The sequence below is a fragment of the Mauremys reevesii genome, linkage group 9, assembly GCF_016161935.1.
Source record: "Mauremys reevesii isolate NIE-2019 linkage group 9, ASM1616193v1, whole genome shotgun sequence".
Classification (NCBI taxonomy): Eukaryota; Metazoa; Chordata; order Testudines; family Geoemydidae; genus Mauremys; species Mauremys reevesii.
Window position 1 is genome coordinate 14,336,726 of NC_052631.1, and position 16,857 is coordinate 14,353,582.

The 16,857-nt window shown below is 39.6% G+C and overlaps 1 protein-coding gene across 8 annotated transcripts in view; it reads right to left on the reverse strand.

Annotated features, from left to right (window-relative positions):
- Positions 1-317: 317 nt before the first annotated feature.
- ECT2 (epithelial cell transforming 2) overlaps positions 318-16,857 on the reverse strand; it is a 45,277-nt gene continuing 28,737 nt past the window's right edge. For 5 of the 8 annotated variants that reach the window (XM_039489168.1, XM_039489167.1, XM_039489166.1 and 2 more), the window contains 8 exons: positions 16,741-16,819; positions 16,386-16,505; positions 11,057-11,195; positions 9,145-9,299; positions 6,707-6,814; positions 6,001-6,147; positions 2,972-3,292; positions 318-1,613 (listed from right to left, as the gene is read on the reverse strand). In XM_039489168.1, the coding sequence (XP_039345102.1) occupies positions 2,996-3,292; positions 6,001-6,147; positions 6,707-6,814; positions 9,145-9,299; positions 11,057-11,195; positions 16,386-16,505; positions 16,741-16,819 (1,045 nt within the window). In that variant the 3' untranslated portion in view covers positions 318-1,613; positions 2,972-2,995. The remainder of the gene's footprint in view (positions 1,614-2,971; positions 3,293-6,000; positions 6,148-6,706; positions 6,815-9,144; positions 9,300-11,056; positions 11,196-16,385; positions 16,506-16,740; positions 16,820-16,857) is intronic. The other 3 variants (XM_039489169.1, XM_039489174.1, XM_039489173.1) reach the window with 1 other exon arrangement.

Here is a 16,857-nt window from a genome sequence, read left to right on the forward strand (position 1 = left end):
AGCTTTCAGAGCATGTTTCTGTACTTTAGGAATTTGCCTCTTGGAAGATAACACTACTTTTTCCTTCAAACACAGGAACCCAAAGATAGTCATATTGTCAGAAAACATGCAACAATAAATGATAGAACAGTATCCACAGTAGTAAATCCTCAGGAATTTCACAGGAACCTTGTTGGGTATATGTATATATTTAGTGGGCTGCCACTATATTACTATGATTCACTATACAAGCTTCTAGACTAGCTCCTGATGCAATAATGCTCTTGACAGACTCATTGGACTTTTCTGAACAATCTGTTTAGTATAATAGTAAGCAATGTTGTTTTAAACAGTTTATTTACATGATTTATATTGGCAAAAAAAAACTATCTTAAAAATACAGAAGTAACAGGCCATCTGACATCTTCAAAAAGCAGCACTAATTACATATAACAGAAAAAAAGTAGCATTTTGTGGTTAAAGGGAATCTTAGAGTTGGAAATGCCACACATGACACACAGGCAATTAGTTCAAAGTTATTAAAAAAGTGCAGAAATATACACAGTTGGACAATTCCTGAGACGGTGTTGGATAATACAGAATGAAAACGTGATTAATTTAAAATGTACAGCTTGCAAAGAAAAAATACAAAAAGACTAAATATAGCAAAGATGTAGAAAAAGGTTTTGGAAATTATACACCAAAAACCTGCAAGTAAAAATATTAGTGTTAGAATTGAAACCAGGTCCACAATTTCAGCTTCGCACTGGAGAAGCCTGTGCATGAATAAGCTCTCTCTATATAAAGTAATTAAACAAGGTTCTGGAGACGGTTCTAAAAATAGCCTCAACTCAAAGGCTATAAATACAATTTAAGTACAGTGATGTTTTTCCTTGGACTTCCACATCCAAAAAGTGTTAGTTTTAATTTGCTATCAGATCAAGTTACTTTTGGTGGCTAAGCCAGTTACAGGATTTGGATGTATTGGATTAGAAAAGGATGCATAGAAAATATGAAGGACCATATGCAGTAGGTACATTCATGCACCAACAAGCTAGATCTTCTAGAATATCTAGAAAAAGCAGCTGTATAACAGGCCAACTGTCGTACTTTAAAGGGCATATCTTAAACTATTTCAGTGTAGTCAATAGTCCATGATTAACTTTTAAGATGAGTACAGAGCCAATTGATGAAGTTAAGCAACCTCTTCTAGATTAACTGAATATCATCATCCAGTGGATGACTCAAGTAAGAGACTTCTTAATTTCAGCATTTGACACCAAAACAGTTTATTGCATAAAGGAGACAGTTTGTTGAAAGAAAGTAAGTGTTTACATTACGTTTCTAAGCCTAGATCAAGTTTTTCACTTGTTTGGTTGACTAGGTGATCTTCTTCAGTACTAGTCAAAGAGTCCCTACCAGTTAGCAAGATGTTAGGTAACTAAGTGACAATGACTAAAGTACCATTAATGTCAGTAATAGGTCATCTGAACAGCCAGTTGCTTGTCAGTCATTACAGCATAGTAGTTCATTTTAAGCCTACTTCATATCAAGTGGGTTGTTGATCGACTTAAGGTATGACTCCTCTTTGCAAACATTGAGGGAAGGCTGACCAAGGAAGGAGAAGGGATACCCTGGTAGGGGGGAAAAAAAATTGTTAATATGATCAAGGTATCAGTCTCCGTGTTGTAGTCATACCTCTCAACATTTCAAGACTCACAATAAGAGGGACACAGGGAGTCCAGTTTCTTCAGTAGAGGTAGTCTGCTAACCCCTTATTTTAAGGATTGGCATTTTCAAGTTTTGGATAACAAACTTGGTGGGTAAGAAACATGGTTAAGTTCATTATAGAAAATGAAGATTTTCCCCATAACAAGACTGTTGAGAGGTATGCACAGAACTAGGAGACCTTCTGAAGAGTTCTCTTAATAAAGCAAACATATCTAACCCACATCCTCGTGCAGTTCATGCTTTTACAACAGTGTAGTATCTCCTTCCAAGTTTTGAAACACAGAACATGTTATAAACACAGTTTGCTATATTAGCAAATCTTGAAGGATTGAGATGAACTTCCCCTAGCTACATAATCACTTAAACTTGTTCTGCTCTTACCATATTTTCAAGATTCCTCAAAAACTACTCATTTGACCCTAACAGATACTTTGGTATAAAAAAAAAAAGCCACAAAAATTGTAACTTACTTTTGATAGTTTATTACTGAATAGTCTTAGCCTATGTCTGTCTGTATATGATTGCAAGCTAGACAAAAGGCTTGCTATTCTGATGTTGTGAACAAGTCTCAGCAAAACTGATCAGTGGATTTTAAGGTGATCTGCAGGCTTAACAGTTTGTTGCTAAGCAAAAGTTGAAATAAAATTAATATAAGAATAGTTGTAAGAGCTGCTTTAAGAGCTAAAAAAATTTCTTTACAACCTCAGAAGAAGTTTAATTTCACTTGAAGTGATAGTACTATAGTTGTGCTTTAGTTGTTGACCTAGAAGAGAAATATGTTCTTATGGAGGTATTTAGCAGAGGATGACAATTGCAAAACACACTGTTTAAGACTCATGAAAGTCTCAACAGTTGTACTCTAGAAGTCTTCCATATTTACAAATCAGAGGCAATAGACTACACGCTGAATCCAGAATTTCATCTGTCAAATTTTGACTTCAGCATGAAGACTCGCCCATATTTACATTTAATGTGTAAATATAAAGAGGCACTTCAATGCCATCATAGGGCAAACATGGTTAAAAACTTGGAAAGAAATCCAAAACCCCTCGAGACCAGTGATGTCAATTCCATTTCCAAAGAATTTAAAATTCCCCATTTCAAACCCAACTAGTTAACAGAAGAAATATTACGTAGCCTAATGGGAGCCAAGATGTGCACCAAGATAGACCAAGGAAAACCCAGCACCCGTTAGAAACATTTGACAGATTCTTTAATCTTTTAGTAGTTGTGTAAATAGGAGAATCTTTAGGAAGCTCACTTTATGCAACGTGGGCATTAAAGATCAAAGTTTGACGACAGAACTGTTCTCAACACCACTCTGGTCATCTCCTACATCACAAGTGGTAGTAATGACAGGAATGGGACAAGGTCTGGCCAACGAGTGGCCATTTAAGCTTTCAGGGCTGGAAGGAGTTTTTCCTTCTCTGGCATGTGAAGGATGGCTAGTTGGAGAGCCAGGACAGAGCACAGGTCGAGACCTGGAACTTTGAGAGCTCCCATCAACAGAATTGGAGCGCTGAACACTAACGACATGTTTGACAGATCCATTTAGGCTGTATGTTGAAGAGGAACGAGCAATCTACAAATAGGAAGCGGGGAGTGAAGAGTTAGTGCAGACACTGCATAAATTCACTGGTTACTCTTTTATTGTGCCTTATTTCCAATGTCATTTCTCTTTAAGTTAAAAAAAAAATTGTACATACTGATGGCCAGGATATTATCTGGACAAAACATTTCATCTAAACAATTCCTTTGAACCCCTTTGTAAGAAGCTTAGAGGGCTCTTATGTTCTGCAAATTTTAAAACTTACTCAATATCTTCAACAGATTAATTTTGCAGGAACAGCAGTGAGATCATGCCATAGCACTTTAAACAGGTTCAATAATGCATACAAGCAAGATCAGTACTCTTTCTGCAATAGTTTGCTTCTAGGGGAGATTGTATTAATGGTCTTAAATTGAAGTAATGATAAATTCACAAGTCATTTTCCCCATCCAAAACGATGCTCTTCGGTACACATTATCAGTGCTATTGTGCATTAGGCCATTGAAATGCCTACATGAAGTGCTGCTTTGACCGGGTATCCCAGGTGTCTATATCATCTGTCACAGCAATATACAAAACAAAATTTCAGACAACTGAATCAACTTTTTTTATAAAGTGTTATATGTAACTTTAAGAGCTAGGATCCAGAATACAATCCCATGGAGGGGAATTAGAGGGCTGCCCACTGGAACTAAAAATCACCGGGGTAATTATTGCAAATCCCTAGGCAAGTAGCAAGTCTGGAGTAGCTTTACCTCCTGGGGGCAGTTGCATATGCTAATTTAACTTTATACTGTTTTCTGTTTTGTTAGTCAGGGTCTCAAAGTGATCACCCTAACATAGTGGGGGAAAAGTCACTGTCACCTGATCAGTGACACTGACCAAGAAGGCCAAATCCTGAAGGACTTGGAGAAATGAAAGATGGGTGACTATCTGGTAAGCTAAGACTAGCATGTGAGCGGTTTTTAAGATATGTTCTCTTGATCTGAACAAACTCTTTGCTTTGACACAGTCACTGCCCCAGAGAGCAAGCAGAACTGCAGGTGCTCAGACATGATGGGATAATCAGTGAATTGAAGGAGGAATTACATTCCAGATCTAGACAAAGAGTTGCAGGACTCCACCTAGAGTGTGGGTGTCCTCAAGGAGGCCACAAAGGGGTGAGAGATGCAGTTACCTTGAAAACTGTGAAAATTGCTATTCAGTCCCACCCAAATGCAACACTTGATTTCATAACTGATTTAGCTGCAGGTTGGATTATTTTTAGCCACAGCTCCCCTTTTCCTAAACACGGGATGGATGCCATGCTGTCAACTTATATGTTTGGTAGTTTACTATTTGGAAGAGCATCAAGAGATTTTGAATTCATCTTGATAATGCACAGAAAATAAAGGGATTCAACCAATCTCTTGTCGTTCTGCTGACATGTTTAAGGGTAATGCTCAACTATATAAGGACATAGGAGGTAGAGAAAATGCATGACTGGAATGTAACTATTTTTATGAGAGATACAAACTGTACCAGAATGAGGATAGCCAGAGATACAATAGCAAGAGGGGAGGAGGAATAAAAATTAAATCTGTAAGTGATTTTTTTGGGAAGGGGGATGCTCACAGCATAAGTCCAACTTCTAATTAATGGGAGATAGGATGCAACTATCCCTGTGGGCAATTTATTCCTTAGTTACCTTCTGCTGAGCTTTTACCAGTTTCCGCTGAAGCAGCCATTTCTGGCTACTGTTAGACACAGGATACTGCACTAGGTGGACCACTGATCTGATTCAGAATGTTAGTTCATATGCTCCCTTCCTTAACTCAAGCAGCAGAGTGAAGCAATATTTTGATTGGGTTGATTATCAGTGGGCCATTAGCGTGCATATTATACTTTATTACCCTTATTCCACAGGGGATACCCTGAAAGGCAACTATAGGAGAAGAACACAATGAGAGTTACAAGGGAAATTTTCAACAAGTTACAGATCTAAGAGCAGGCGTTATAAACATTACATTTTGAGTGAATTGTGTTTACTTTATATTCAGTCCCACCAAGTCCCATCTGTTATACTCAATTGTGTGTCTACTGCTATAATTCTTAAACTACAGCAGAGAAAAGAGTAGCAGTACGTGTTTATTTTAGACACTGAAGACTGAGATCCTCTCCCCTCCCCAAATCTCTGACACACTGAGTATCCTTTCCAGGGAGCGGGGGGGGTTGGGCTGTAGTTTCTTGACTCTCCACCCCCATTTAGAGTCCATGAGGATAGAAATTGATGAGGTAAGACAGCACAGAATGTCTGTTTTTATGGGAAATTTACCCATTCAAAAGTTACACGAACCAATTGTATACTTTGTCCTAGGATAGCTTCAGAAATGATTTCATTTCAAGTTGTGCTAGGAGTTTCTCATCTTGCCATGAGAGGGCACGTTCACTCTTAAAAGGTGGTCACTTTTTGGAATCTGCATAGTGTATTCTCGCTCCTTGTTTCCCATGGTACAGCAGATTTTTCTGCATTTTACAGACTAATAGGACATCTTAAGTGACTTTACTCAGACCAGAATATAAAAGGAGTTTTTTTTTTTTTTTTTTAAAGTACCGGTATAGACAAGTGTTGCATATACATTGTGGACCTTGTTTAATAAGAGGTTGCCATGTAAGAACACGTTCTGTGCACCAACATTAATACAGTCAGCTTTATCAGAGTTAAGGTTACGCCATTTAGACTGTACAGCCAAGTCACTTACTGCTAATGAGGATGTACTGGTCAGGCGGCTGCCCAAGTATCTCTCACTAGCTGAGCAGGGACTCCTTCCTTCTACTGTGTTGTGTGCCATTAAAGCCCTTCGAAGAGCTCTCTTTGGTGTTTTGGAGAAAGAGAATGCTCTTGTAACCTGCAGAGTTTGACAAGAGTTGTTACATACATTAAGTCTTAGCATGAGATCACTAGCATCTAACATGCATTCACAATGTAATTCCACAGCAAATCAAAACAGTCTAGAGACCGTGTCCTACAGTGCTTTCTATACACCATCTTAGAGGTCTGTTTTAGAAGTCAACCTGTGCATGCTCTCTTTTCACTCCCTGCCCCTTCAGCTGAATACTACATGTGGTCTGGACACCCTGAATTGAATTAGCACAGACTCTTCATTTTACATAGCTCACAGAACAGTCACATTGCAACTCTGCAGCACAACTGATCTCGTGGAATTTCTTTTAATGTATAAAAAGTAAAGACAAATTTTTTGGATGCATTTACAATGCTGCAATTAAAAACAAAAACCCCAATTTCATTTTCTCCTCCTAATCAGTTTACATATATAGAACTTTGGCAGCATTGGCAGAAATACCAACATAAATTTCTTGACTACACTAGCACTAGTAGGTTTTGGTGTGACTAAGAAGATCCACATATCAGGTAATTACTTAGCAAGTAGGGAATTAAACACTTACCTTTTTTGATGTTTTCTTTATTGCCCTGGATGCCCTACTCAACGTACTGTCCACATCTTTCGTATTTATGTCAATTGAATCAGGATCAGTAGTGTAAATAAGGTTTTCCTACAGACATGCATAACTATAAGAACAGGTGCACAAATCCACCAGGATTTTTCCAACACATCATCTTTGAGTACACTCAAAAATTTGAGTTTAATCTTCTAAAATCTAATTATTTATCAATTCCTGTTTGAAGATCCCTAAATTTCACTGGAGAAGGGATAGCAAATGTAGCAGCTGTACTTAATCTTGCAGCTGCTATTTGGATTTACTCAATTTACTGAAGCTAGCTACTAGAACAGTCTCTTGTGGGAGACCTTAGCCTCATTTTCAAAATGAGGGTAGATCAAAGCAAACCAAGGAAATCAAATCTGAAATTGTTAAAAAGCCAGGCCTGATGCAAAGGGGTACACACATTTGAACTGTAAATGTAGTGGAGTCTTGGCAAGGCAAGACACTCCACTATTCTAAATGGACAGAATGGGTAGTCTTCAAAAGATACAGTCTTCTAGTTAAGACTGATACCACCTTTGGCCTATGTTTGGTAAAAAGTGCTTCAGAAGCTCTCAAGCTCCTCCAGAGAATAGAAATTAACATTACTGGAATGATACAAAATGTAGAATATTCAGTTACATAATTAAGAGCAGTGCCCTAGTGCATGGGATAGGATGAAGCTTTAAGTATTTTTATAGTTTTACTTGCCAGTTTTAGAAGAGTCACTGACATCCCAATAAATTTTTTATATTCTGTGTTCTGAAACTCCAGTAGCATCACCGGAATCTTTAGATTAGACTATTCATGTGAGGGATAAGGAATTGATCTTTTGTGAAGTCTGAGGAAAGCTGCCCAGAGAAGACTATACACACACAGTTAAGTTGCAAGAACAGCTTATGACAGCGTTGTTCACTGCAGTGCTACTACGCAGAGCTGGAGTTAAAGCCTTTACTGCCACCATGTGGCAGACTTGTAAATACCTACTTCATTTATGAGAACACATAGGCATACTTATACAACGTCACAGACTTTTCAGAAAGGGTACAGATGGAGAAGAGAATCAAGTTTTTGACCCCGTAAAGTGCAAAAAGATTCCAGTGCTATTTGGTATTCAAATCAAGCTAAAGATGGGGGCACATTCAGGGTGGAAATGTGTTGCTTTAAAGTGTGATGGGGCTGCTGCCTTTAAGTAGACACCAATGTATATTACCACTTTGAGGACTGGACAATCTTTCTATGCAGGCAAGGTGTGTTTCAGAATGTCGTATTCCACACTGGAAATAGTGAGGGGTCAAGTGCTTTTCTATTGTACTGTAATGTGACAGAACATTAGTAACAGATTATGATACCCCTTATACTTATTAGAATTGAGTGGCAACAAAGACAATTAAAAGGAACTGACAGAGGGGTGGCTGGCCCACCTAGCAAAAGTGTCAGATACTTCTCTCAGGATAAAATATCTTTTACTGTGGGGGAAAGGAGGAGGAAGGAGGAAGGGGATTAAAATACTCCTGCTCCAGAAGTTTATCCATTCAAAGTGAGCCAGTGGATCAGAAATAGTACACACATTCTGAACCAGTGTCCTCATGGAAAGGCAAGACTCATTTAAAGGTTTGGGGGTTTTTTTAGCCTTAAAGAAACAACCTCAAATATTTAACAGACTATATGGTGAAAATAAGTAGCATGTTGAACACAGACATCAAACTCAAACCAGCTGTTCACTCCAGAGTGTGTGCGTGCGCGCACACACACACACAGCTGGAAGGTCCCTGCCTTGTTATTTTCGTGCTGTATTTCAAAGTTAGTAATTTTTTTATTTTTGGCTTCTAGCGTGGAAATACACACTGGAAATGCTTAAAGGGGTGCCGGGAGAAGGCTGACACCTTAGAACATTCCAGTTTGTGATGAAAGATGCTTTAGGGCTCTATGCCTCACTGAGATGAAAGCATTTCATACCTCTGTTCTATCAGGCTGTCTATAAGGACCAACGAACTAAGGGATTATACACAGTCAATTTCTACAGCTTAATGAAAATGCCTGTTAGAAATGCTACAACAGTGCAGAGAGAACTGCGCTGGCCTGGCTTACACTGGTGAAAGACCCAAAAGATAATTCAGTATAGACATGCCCTATTGTATGTATACTAGACCTTGGACTGTTATCACAACCATAAAAATTAGTAGTTTTATCTAAAAAAATGCTTAAGTTCTGTAGAAGCTAATGGTTAAGGAGTAGGCCTCAGCAGCCCTCTTAATCACCAGAGAAGTTTTATTCTGTTAGCTTGTGGATATGCCAAGGCCTCGTTTCTTCCTGTTATCACAAGGAAGCAGTCACTTATGTATCTAAAAGACATTTGCAATGAACTATTTTCACTGGTAACCTAGTACTAGAGAACTTACAGCATCTGCTTTACAAATTGTGTTCGCTACATGCCGACACAGCATCTTCAGCCAATCCTCTTTAGGAGGCTCCTCAGTCGTCATCTGAAAACTGAACAACAAGTTGTTCTGTTCTGTTGGTGGCCGCACAACCAAGGCAAAAGCTTTGTGGCAGTCTACAATTGAAGACAAAAACATCCAGTTCACACTGTTCCAGAGGACAGTCAACCGTTATACAATTCTGAAAAAACAAAACAGATTTTAAGCAAGTAATCTTAGCTACTTTTAAGTAGCAGTCTGGTTCAAGTTAAAGATTATTAGGGTATGTCTACACTGCAATTAGACACCTGTGGTTGGCCTGTGCCAGCTGATTCAGGCTAGCGGTTCTTGGTTAAGAGGCTATTTAATTGCACTGTAGACATTCGAGCTCTGGCTGAGAGGTGGAAGGGTCCCAAAGACTGGGCTCTAGCCCAAGCCTGAACATCTACACTGCAATTAAAACAGCCCTTTAGCTTGAGCTCCACTAGCTAGAGCCAGCTAGCACGAGCTAGCTGTGGGTGTCTAATTGAAAAGTAGATATAGCCGTAGAGGCAGCATGGTCTAATGGATAGGGAAATGGCAGTAACAAAGCTTGGATTCTCTTCTCAGTACTGCAACTTTGGGCAGGTCCAGTTTCTTCACCTGCAAACCAGAGGGAAGTGATGCCTGCCCTATTTTGCAGAGCACTTTGAGAAGCAACATTGATGCTTCTATTTATTCTATTATGGAGGAAGTTTGACCATTTGAAGTATACCAGTTTCTAACAAGTCTGTTTAGTCAATTACCTCTTAAAGAATATTGACATTAAACCCAGTCTATGCTGGACAAGTGACCCATTGTTGACAACCAACAGGGGCAGCTGAACCAGCGCTGAACACAATTAAGTGGCAAGTGTAGACAGAATGTGCTCAGCACTACTTCAGAAACGTGAGCTAGAACTTGGTCGGAAGAGTTCAGCTATCCTATTGTCACCAATGGATCATTTTTCTAGTGTGAAGAAGCCCAGAGGCTAAAATTCATTGTCAGTCTACTCTGGTGTCTCGTCCATCAAATAATTAGGCTACAGTAAAAACAAGCACCCTCCATTAATACCAGTTTAAAAAAAGTGACTGCAGTTAAATCTAAAGTTACAGTTAGACTGTATGAGGCTACCTGCTTACTAGATAGATGGCCTCTTCCTACTTCTTACTCAGAAGAGTTGCCTTAAAACTCTGAAAACATACAAACTCAGTAAGATCTGCTGACGAGCTCTACAGAACACCAGGCAAAAGAAGTTTGATCGCTTGAAGTGAAACATTATTGTATTTTAATTTCTAACTAGAGAATGTTTACAACAAATTACAAGCTTCTGAATACAGATTTATGATGGCATTGCTGCTACAACATTAAATAATGTGGTATGAACTGTTGCCACTGTGAAACATTAACCTAACCGTGACCAAGTGGTAACATGAGTTAAGTTAAGCCTTTGTCCTCAGGTAGCAGGGATAGCTCCTTGAGTGCCATCACCACATTTTAAAATGAAGATTTGTATTTGTGGAAACAGCAATGGGCCAAGCAACCAAAAAAACCCCACACAGCAGAACAAGGGCTGCGTTTAAAAGATCTGTAGGCTTATTTTTTTATTGCAGGTTCACAGTGCCATTCAGCTGGCTCTTGTCAATATGGCCTTTAGTGGTTATTTCAAGATCATTGGCCAGCAGGTAAACAATCTTTAAATAAAAAACTTGTTGCTTTGCAGTTTCAAGCCAGAACATTAGCATTTGTAGCTGTCAGTTGGAGTGTAATCACATAATTAGTTCTCAGAATATATTATAGAACATTGAAGAGTGTATATCTTCCCCTCCACTCCCCCACTGGGTTTATTAGCTATAACACCATTCCAAGCACAGACCTTCTGTCTCCCTGATGTCTAGCACTTTCTTGATCTGCGAGAGAGGCATGAGAACAATGTGTTTGAGAGATGCTGGGGGCCTGGTCTGGCCATGGGGGCTCTTGAAAGCACTGATAACTTTGTGCCGTTTCCTTGCAATCTGTAAGAAGAGTATGAGGTAATAAGTTTAAATCTTACAATTAAAACAATCATTAAAAATCAAAGCTTAAAGCTTAGTGAGAGAGAACAGATGAATTCTTCATCTAGTAACCAGGTCCAACATATGGATTTATACTTCTGAAAAAAGACGTACAGCTTCTCTTCAAGTAGAAGAACTAGAATTATTTTCTTTAAAAGAGGAGGCATGTTCCTTGAAAGGCTATGACATTTCCTCTCATCTGGTTCCCCTCGCTTGTCAGCATACTCTTGTATGCACCTAGCCATAGAGCAAATCCTAAAAACAGCAGATCAATGTTCAAATAGGGATGCCACATGATAGTTGTAGCTCAGTCCAAGATTTGGATTTCCACAGCACTTGGCCTAGCTTAGAAAAAATCTCTGCAATCAGAGGGTGACTTAAAGCAGTTTTATCTACAAATGTGATAAGGTTGGTTTTACTTAAGTGAGACAAGCTACTGAAAAACATGGCGAGCTCAAAGCAACGAGGGCCACAGTATTGGATGGTGGATGGGCTAGGAGTTCCCAGGAGATCATTTGGCAGCTGTTTGCTTTAGGTTAGTAATTTTTAAATGTCCAACTGCTCTTTTCCATGTAGCCACGCACTATTTGCTGCTGGAAAGAAGGGGAATTTGGGGATAAGTTGTTCATAAGTAGTCTAAAGTAGGGAGAGAGTTTCAGCATGGCCCATTGCAAGCCATCTTTTGACCTCACATGCCTCTCCAATACCATCCATGTTTAAAGAAGTACTTTTCTCTTTTACCTTCAAGCTTAGAGTGTGCTGTGTTTTTCTGACACCTCAGATACCTAATTCACCAGGAGTCAGTTCATGATTCTGTTCTTACACTCATAAAACTAGAACAATCTTCTCTGTACTCTGTCTGCTGCATTTTGATAATTACTTCCTCTTCCATGTGCTTTCTTCAGCGATTAACTGTTTTTGCCCCCCTGAAGATTCTGTCACTGGATCCCTTATTCCCTTGGTTTACTTCCAGATCTCTCTCCCTTGAGTCACTCAGATTCCAAGGGAAAAGTTCACACAGCAATTTTTTACTCTTTGAGGACTGGAGAGTATTCTGCAATCCACCAAAAGCTATATAGGTTTTTATACTATATTTATTGTAGCCTGCTCCTTGCTCAGCAGCAGGAGATACTTTAGAAATGCCATGAAATGTTCTTTCATCAGAAAGGCACAATACTGCAGACCACCCCGGAATTCCAGATTCCTACTGGTCTGGTGACTGAAAAACCAAAAAAAAGCCATGGAGCCTGGGGCTGTTGCACAGGAAAGGAATCCACTGGTCAAGAAATGAGTGTGGTACTTCAGCTTAATTAATTATTTAAGCTAAGACACTTGCTACAGTGTGTGTACAATGAAGCCTACAAAATCATGGTCTCCCAGCTTGCTTGCAGGATTTCTATGAAGTTTGGTGCAGTACTAGTCCACTTTAGATTCCTCCTCTCCTCCAATGACAGTGTATGTATTAGCAATTTACCTTTTTAAAAAGGTAAAAATAGTCCTCACTAGAGCCAAAACTGAACTAGATTTTCTGATGAAATCCTGCAAGATTTTACACAGATGAAAAATTCCTTATTTATTACTATTACCCCAATTCACGTGATCTTACATTGAAGTAAGGAGGAGGAAGGGAACTTTGGAAAGTTGATTTCTAGGCATGCCTTAGAACAGGCAATTCTAGAAACTCCTTGGGGGTAGAAAATGGACCACCCATCAAAAAAATCACAACGCACGTTTATCTGTGTATTTTGTGAAATTCCATTTTGAGACAATATTGTAAAAATGTGTATTTTCATGGTCCATCTACAATTCATGAACCTCCAAAGTAATCCTTTCTTGCTGCCCTCCCAAACACATTGTATCCCATCCTGGCACTCAAAGAAGCTGAGATTCCTTTGGGGTCCATTCTGCTTCTGCAGTTTTATTTAGTTCATAACAATCTCTCATGACAGAATTTTATATATATATATGTGGGTTTAAGTGCATTATATCACCAAGACCTCTAATAAAGCCATCTAGCACAGACTGCAGAAGTGATTTTCTGTCTACTATTTCATAAAATCAATAGCTGGCAAAACCATGACCCCAAACCTTAGGAAGTATTCTGTGTACCAGTCTGATAAATATCACAGTTCCTCAAGCATTTTTTGGGAGACCTATGTTGACGTTTGCCTTTATTAGTGCTGAAAGTGAACAGTTTTCCTCCATCAAGAGCTAGTGAAACAAGGCAGCAAGTTCCTTTCCCAAATATAAGACACATGAAAAGGTTAAAGACAACTGTATTGACTGGTACAGGGATTACTTGCAGCAGGTTGCCACAGCTCACAACACAGTGAGGATGAGGCACAAAGGGACAACAGACCCCTCATTTCTCTGAGTTGAGTTAGGTGGCTGTGCAAAAGGAGCAGAAAAATCTATTTTCTGTGGCAGTCTGTTGGCATACATGACAATGCACAAGGTGATGTTCCATGGGGAATTCTCACAACAGTCAATGGGTGCCAACATCTGGAAACTCTAGGGTTGTTTATTCAGAATCAGGGAAGAGGTTGAGTACAGAACAGGCATAGCACAGCTAAAGTTGGGCTTACTGGACTTAAGGGCTACACAAAAACAAAAACGGAGCGCTTCTGGGAGATGTGGGACTCCCCCAGGCAATAGACACACTTGGATCATCCATTGTCACTGGTATAGCCTCCCTGAAGGAGATTACATTTGAAAACTTGGCAAACCAGGCATACCCCACCAGAAAAGGACAAGTCTCCAAGGGAAGAAAGAAGGAAAGCAATTCTCACACCTAAACGAACATTAACAACCACCCTAAATTAACTATGACAGAAAAAAGGGGACAAAGAAAGGCCTTGTATGCGCTAGGCAGACAGTGTAGTGTTCCATCTCAGGCCGAGGCAGAAGTGAAGGAACTGAGGATGGTTTGCCATGCACTCCTATATAGCCTTGATGTTTGCCACAAGATTTCAAAGGGCACGTATGTGGGCTGAATGGATACTGCTACCTAGAAATCTTCAATCAAGGGCTCAAGGGCAGGTCTACATTATGGGGGAAAATCGATATAAGATACGCAACTTCAGCTACGTGAATAACGTAGCTGAAGTCGAAGTATCTGATATCGAATTACTTACCGTCCTCACAGCGCGGGATCGACATCCGTGGCTCCCCATGTCGACTTTGCTACCGCCGTTCGCGTTGGTGGAGTTACGGAGTTGACATGAGCGCGTTCGGGGATCGATATATCGCGTCTAGATGAGACGCGATATATCGATCCCCGAGAAATCGATTGCTACCCACCGATACGGCAGGTAGTGAAGACGTACCCCAAGAGGTGTATGTGTATCTGAAATGGAGCACTCACAGGTGCTCCACTACTCAAAGAACAGTGCTTCCCCAAAAGGGGCAGCGGTTGCCAGATAGTAGCAGAGATCACTTCTGAGTAGGTGATATCAGGTTGGGGGGGAAGATGAGAGCCATCATTTAAGCACCAAGTGTGCAGAAAACACATCACAATTTTTATGATTCTTATGTCCTTTTTTATGAGAGCAGTATCTTGGGAATCCCTTGCTCAAACAACCTCCAACGTGGACCACTAACCCTAACCCAGACACCAATGATACATGGCAGTTTAAAGACAATTCATGTACACATTTATTTTAGAGCCCTTGGAAAATAGCAACTGTTAAACAGCAAGCCAGTCTTTGCTTTAATGAGAATGGTGTTCCTGCCCCAGTACAGTTACAATGCTGCAAGTGGGCATATTTACATATAGTCTCATATGGTAGCATAGACTAGAATGAATTGAAGTGGATCCTGCTTACAAGAGCCCACTACCCCACCAAGACTGTTGTAGTTTTAGGAATTTACACTAGGCCCTGCGTCCGTTGGTTAATGCTCAGTCATTTTCTAAAGGAAAGAAAAGGAAAAAAAACAACAAAGTTTTGTCAAAGCCAATTTAACTTGCCCTTCTTTTGGCAGAGTGGTGCTTCTCTGGGCCAAAGTAGCTCAGCTTTCTTTTGTCATTAAATGATATAATAAGCTATCTTGTCTGTAGTGGCGTGACACTAGTCCAAGGTGTTAAACTCCCTTGCGGTCTTTCTTTGGGCAGCGAGTTTTAAAATTCCTTAATGAAAGTCTCTGAACGAGTCAGTCACAGTAGTAGAGTGTTCTTTACAACCTCAGTCTCTTCACTTAAGCCTCCAGAGCACAATTAGGCTCCCCAACCACCACATCTTCATTCCCCCCCCTTCCCCCCCAACAGCAATTACTATTTATACTGCTTGTGTGGACACTTTAGACTAAACAAAAATGTGTACATAAACAGATATCTACCTGATAGAGACCCATTATTTACTGATATTAGATACCAATAAGCCCCAGAAAAACCAATGTGCTGCTAAGCCAGTATCTCCAGCACTTCCAGTAGTGCCAGTGGCTGAAACAAGCACCAAAGGCCTGATTCACTACAAGCTGAAAATAACACACTCTCTCTCTCATTATAATACACATACACACACACGTAACTACTGAAATCCAGGTTATCAATCCAATCCCAAGCATGCTAAGGTTTATCGTCATCTATTTCTTAGAGGAAAATGGATGTTGACAAGTAAAATGCTCAAACTTGCTGTATTTTAAAAGCTTTGAGAGATGCAAGCAACATTCACCCATTCAGGCGAACATTATCTTTATGTACTGCATTTACTTGTGAAAAATTGAGTGATTTATCGGAAGACATAAGCCAGAAAAAAATAACTAAGTTAAACTCATTCCATTTATGTCACTAGTTTAATTTTTGTTCCAGAGAACTGTGTCCTGTGGAAGAGCAACAGATACTGGAAGCACCATCCTTCTATTGTAGTGGACAGTATTATTCCATATGCTGCTGCAACATAATGCCTTTCGCTGCCAATATGTAGTCAGTTCATTAAGGATATAAGACATTACCAACTTGTCAGTACAGTCTCATCAATATTGCCTGTTTCTTGGCACTACTGTAAACAGTTTAAATGTTCAGTTTGCCCTTTCGGTTTTAGTATTTCTTCACAGGGTTTCAGTATTTAGGATAACTTGCTTATTTATACTAAAGTTTGAGTTACAAAGCATTCTGCAATGCCTCAGTTCAGTGAGGATTTTCGACAGCCTTACCTCTAGACAGTCATTAAACAGAAAGAGCGTGACCTGTTCTCCTCTGTCACAGAGGTCATCGCCAAGTGCAACCGTTTCCAATCGCTGAACTAAGCTTCGGTGAGACGACAAGAGATTGGCCTAAATGGTAGAAATGAGCAGCTCATTAGACATTAAAGAGCCGGACTACCATTCACTCAACTCAATACTGGAAATTGAGTTTTATAGTGAGTGACCTTTTAACCTTTGATGATGTTGAATGTACATTCAACCACAACAGTTATACAGAGGTAATCGGGTTATGCAGAATTTTGACAAGGGCTAAGTTAGTTGGTTAGTCATTCTACAGGTCGAGAGCTTGAGGGAAGTAACTTACTGGACATCCATCAACTTCATACACAACATCAAAGATCAGTCTTTGTGCTTCAGTTTTTCTTTTGTCTTCATTAATGTGTCTGAGGAAAGCATGTTTAATACTGATAAACCAACAATA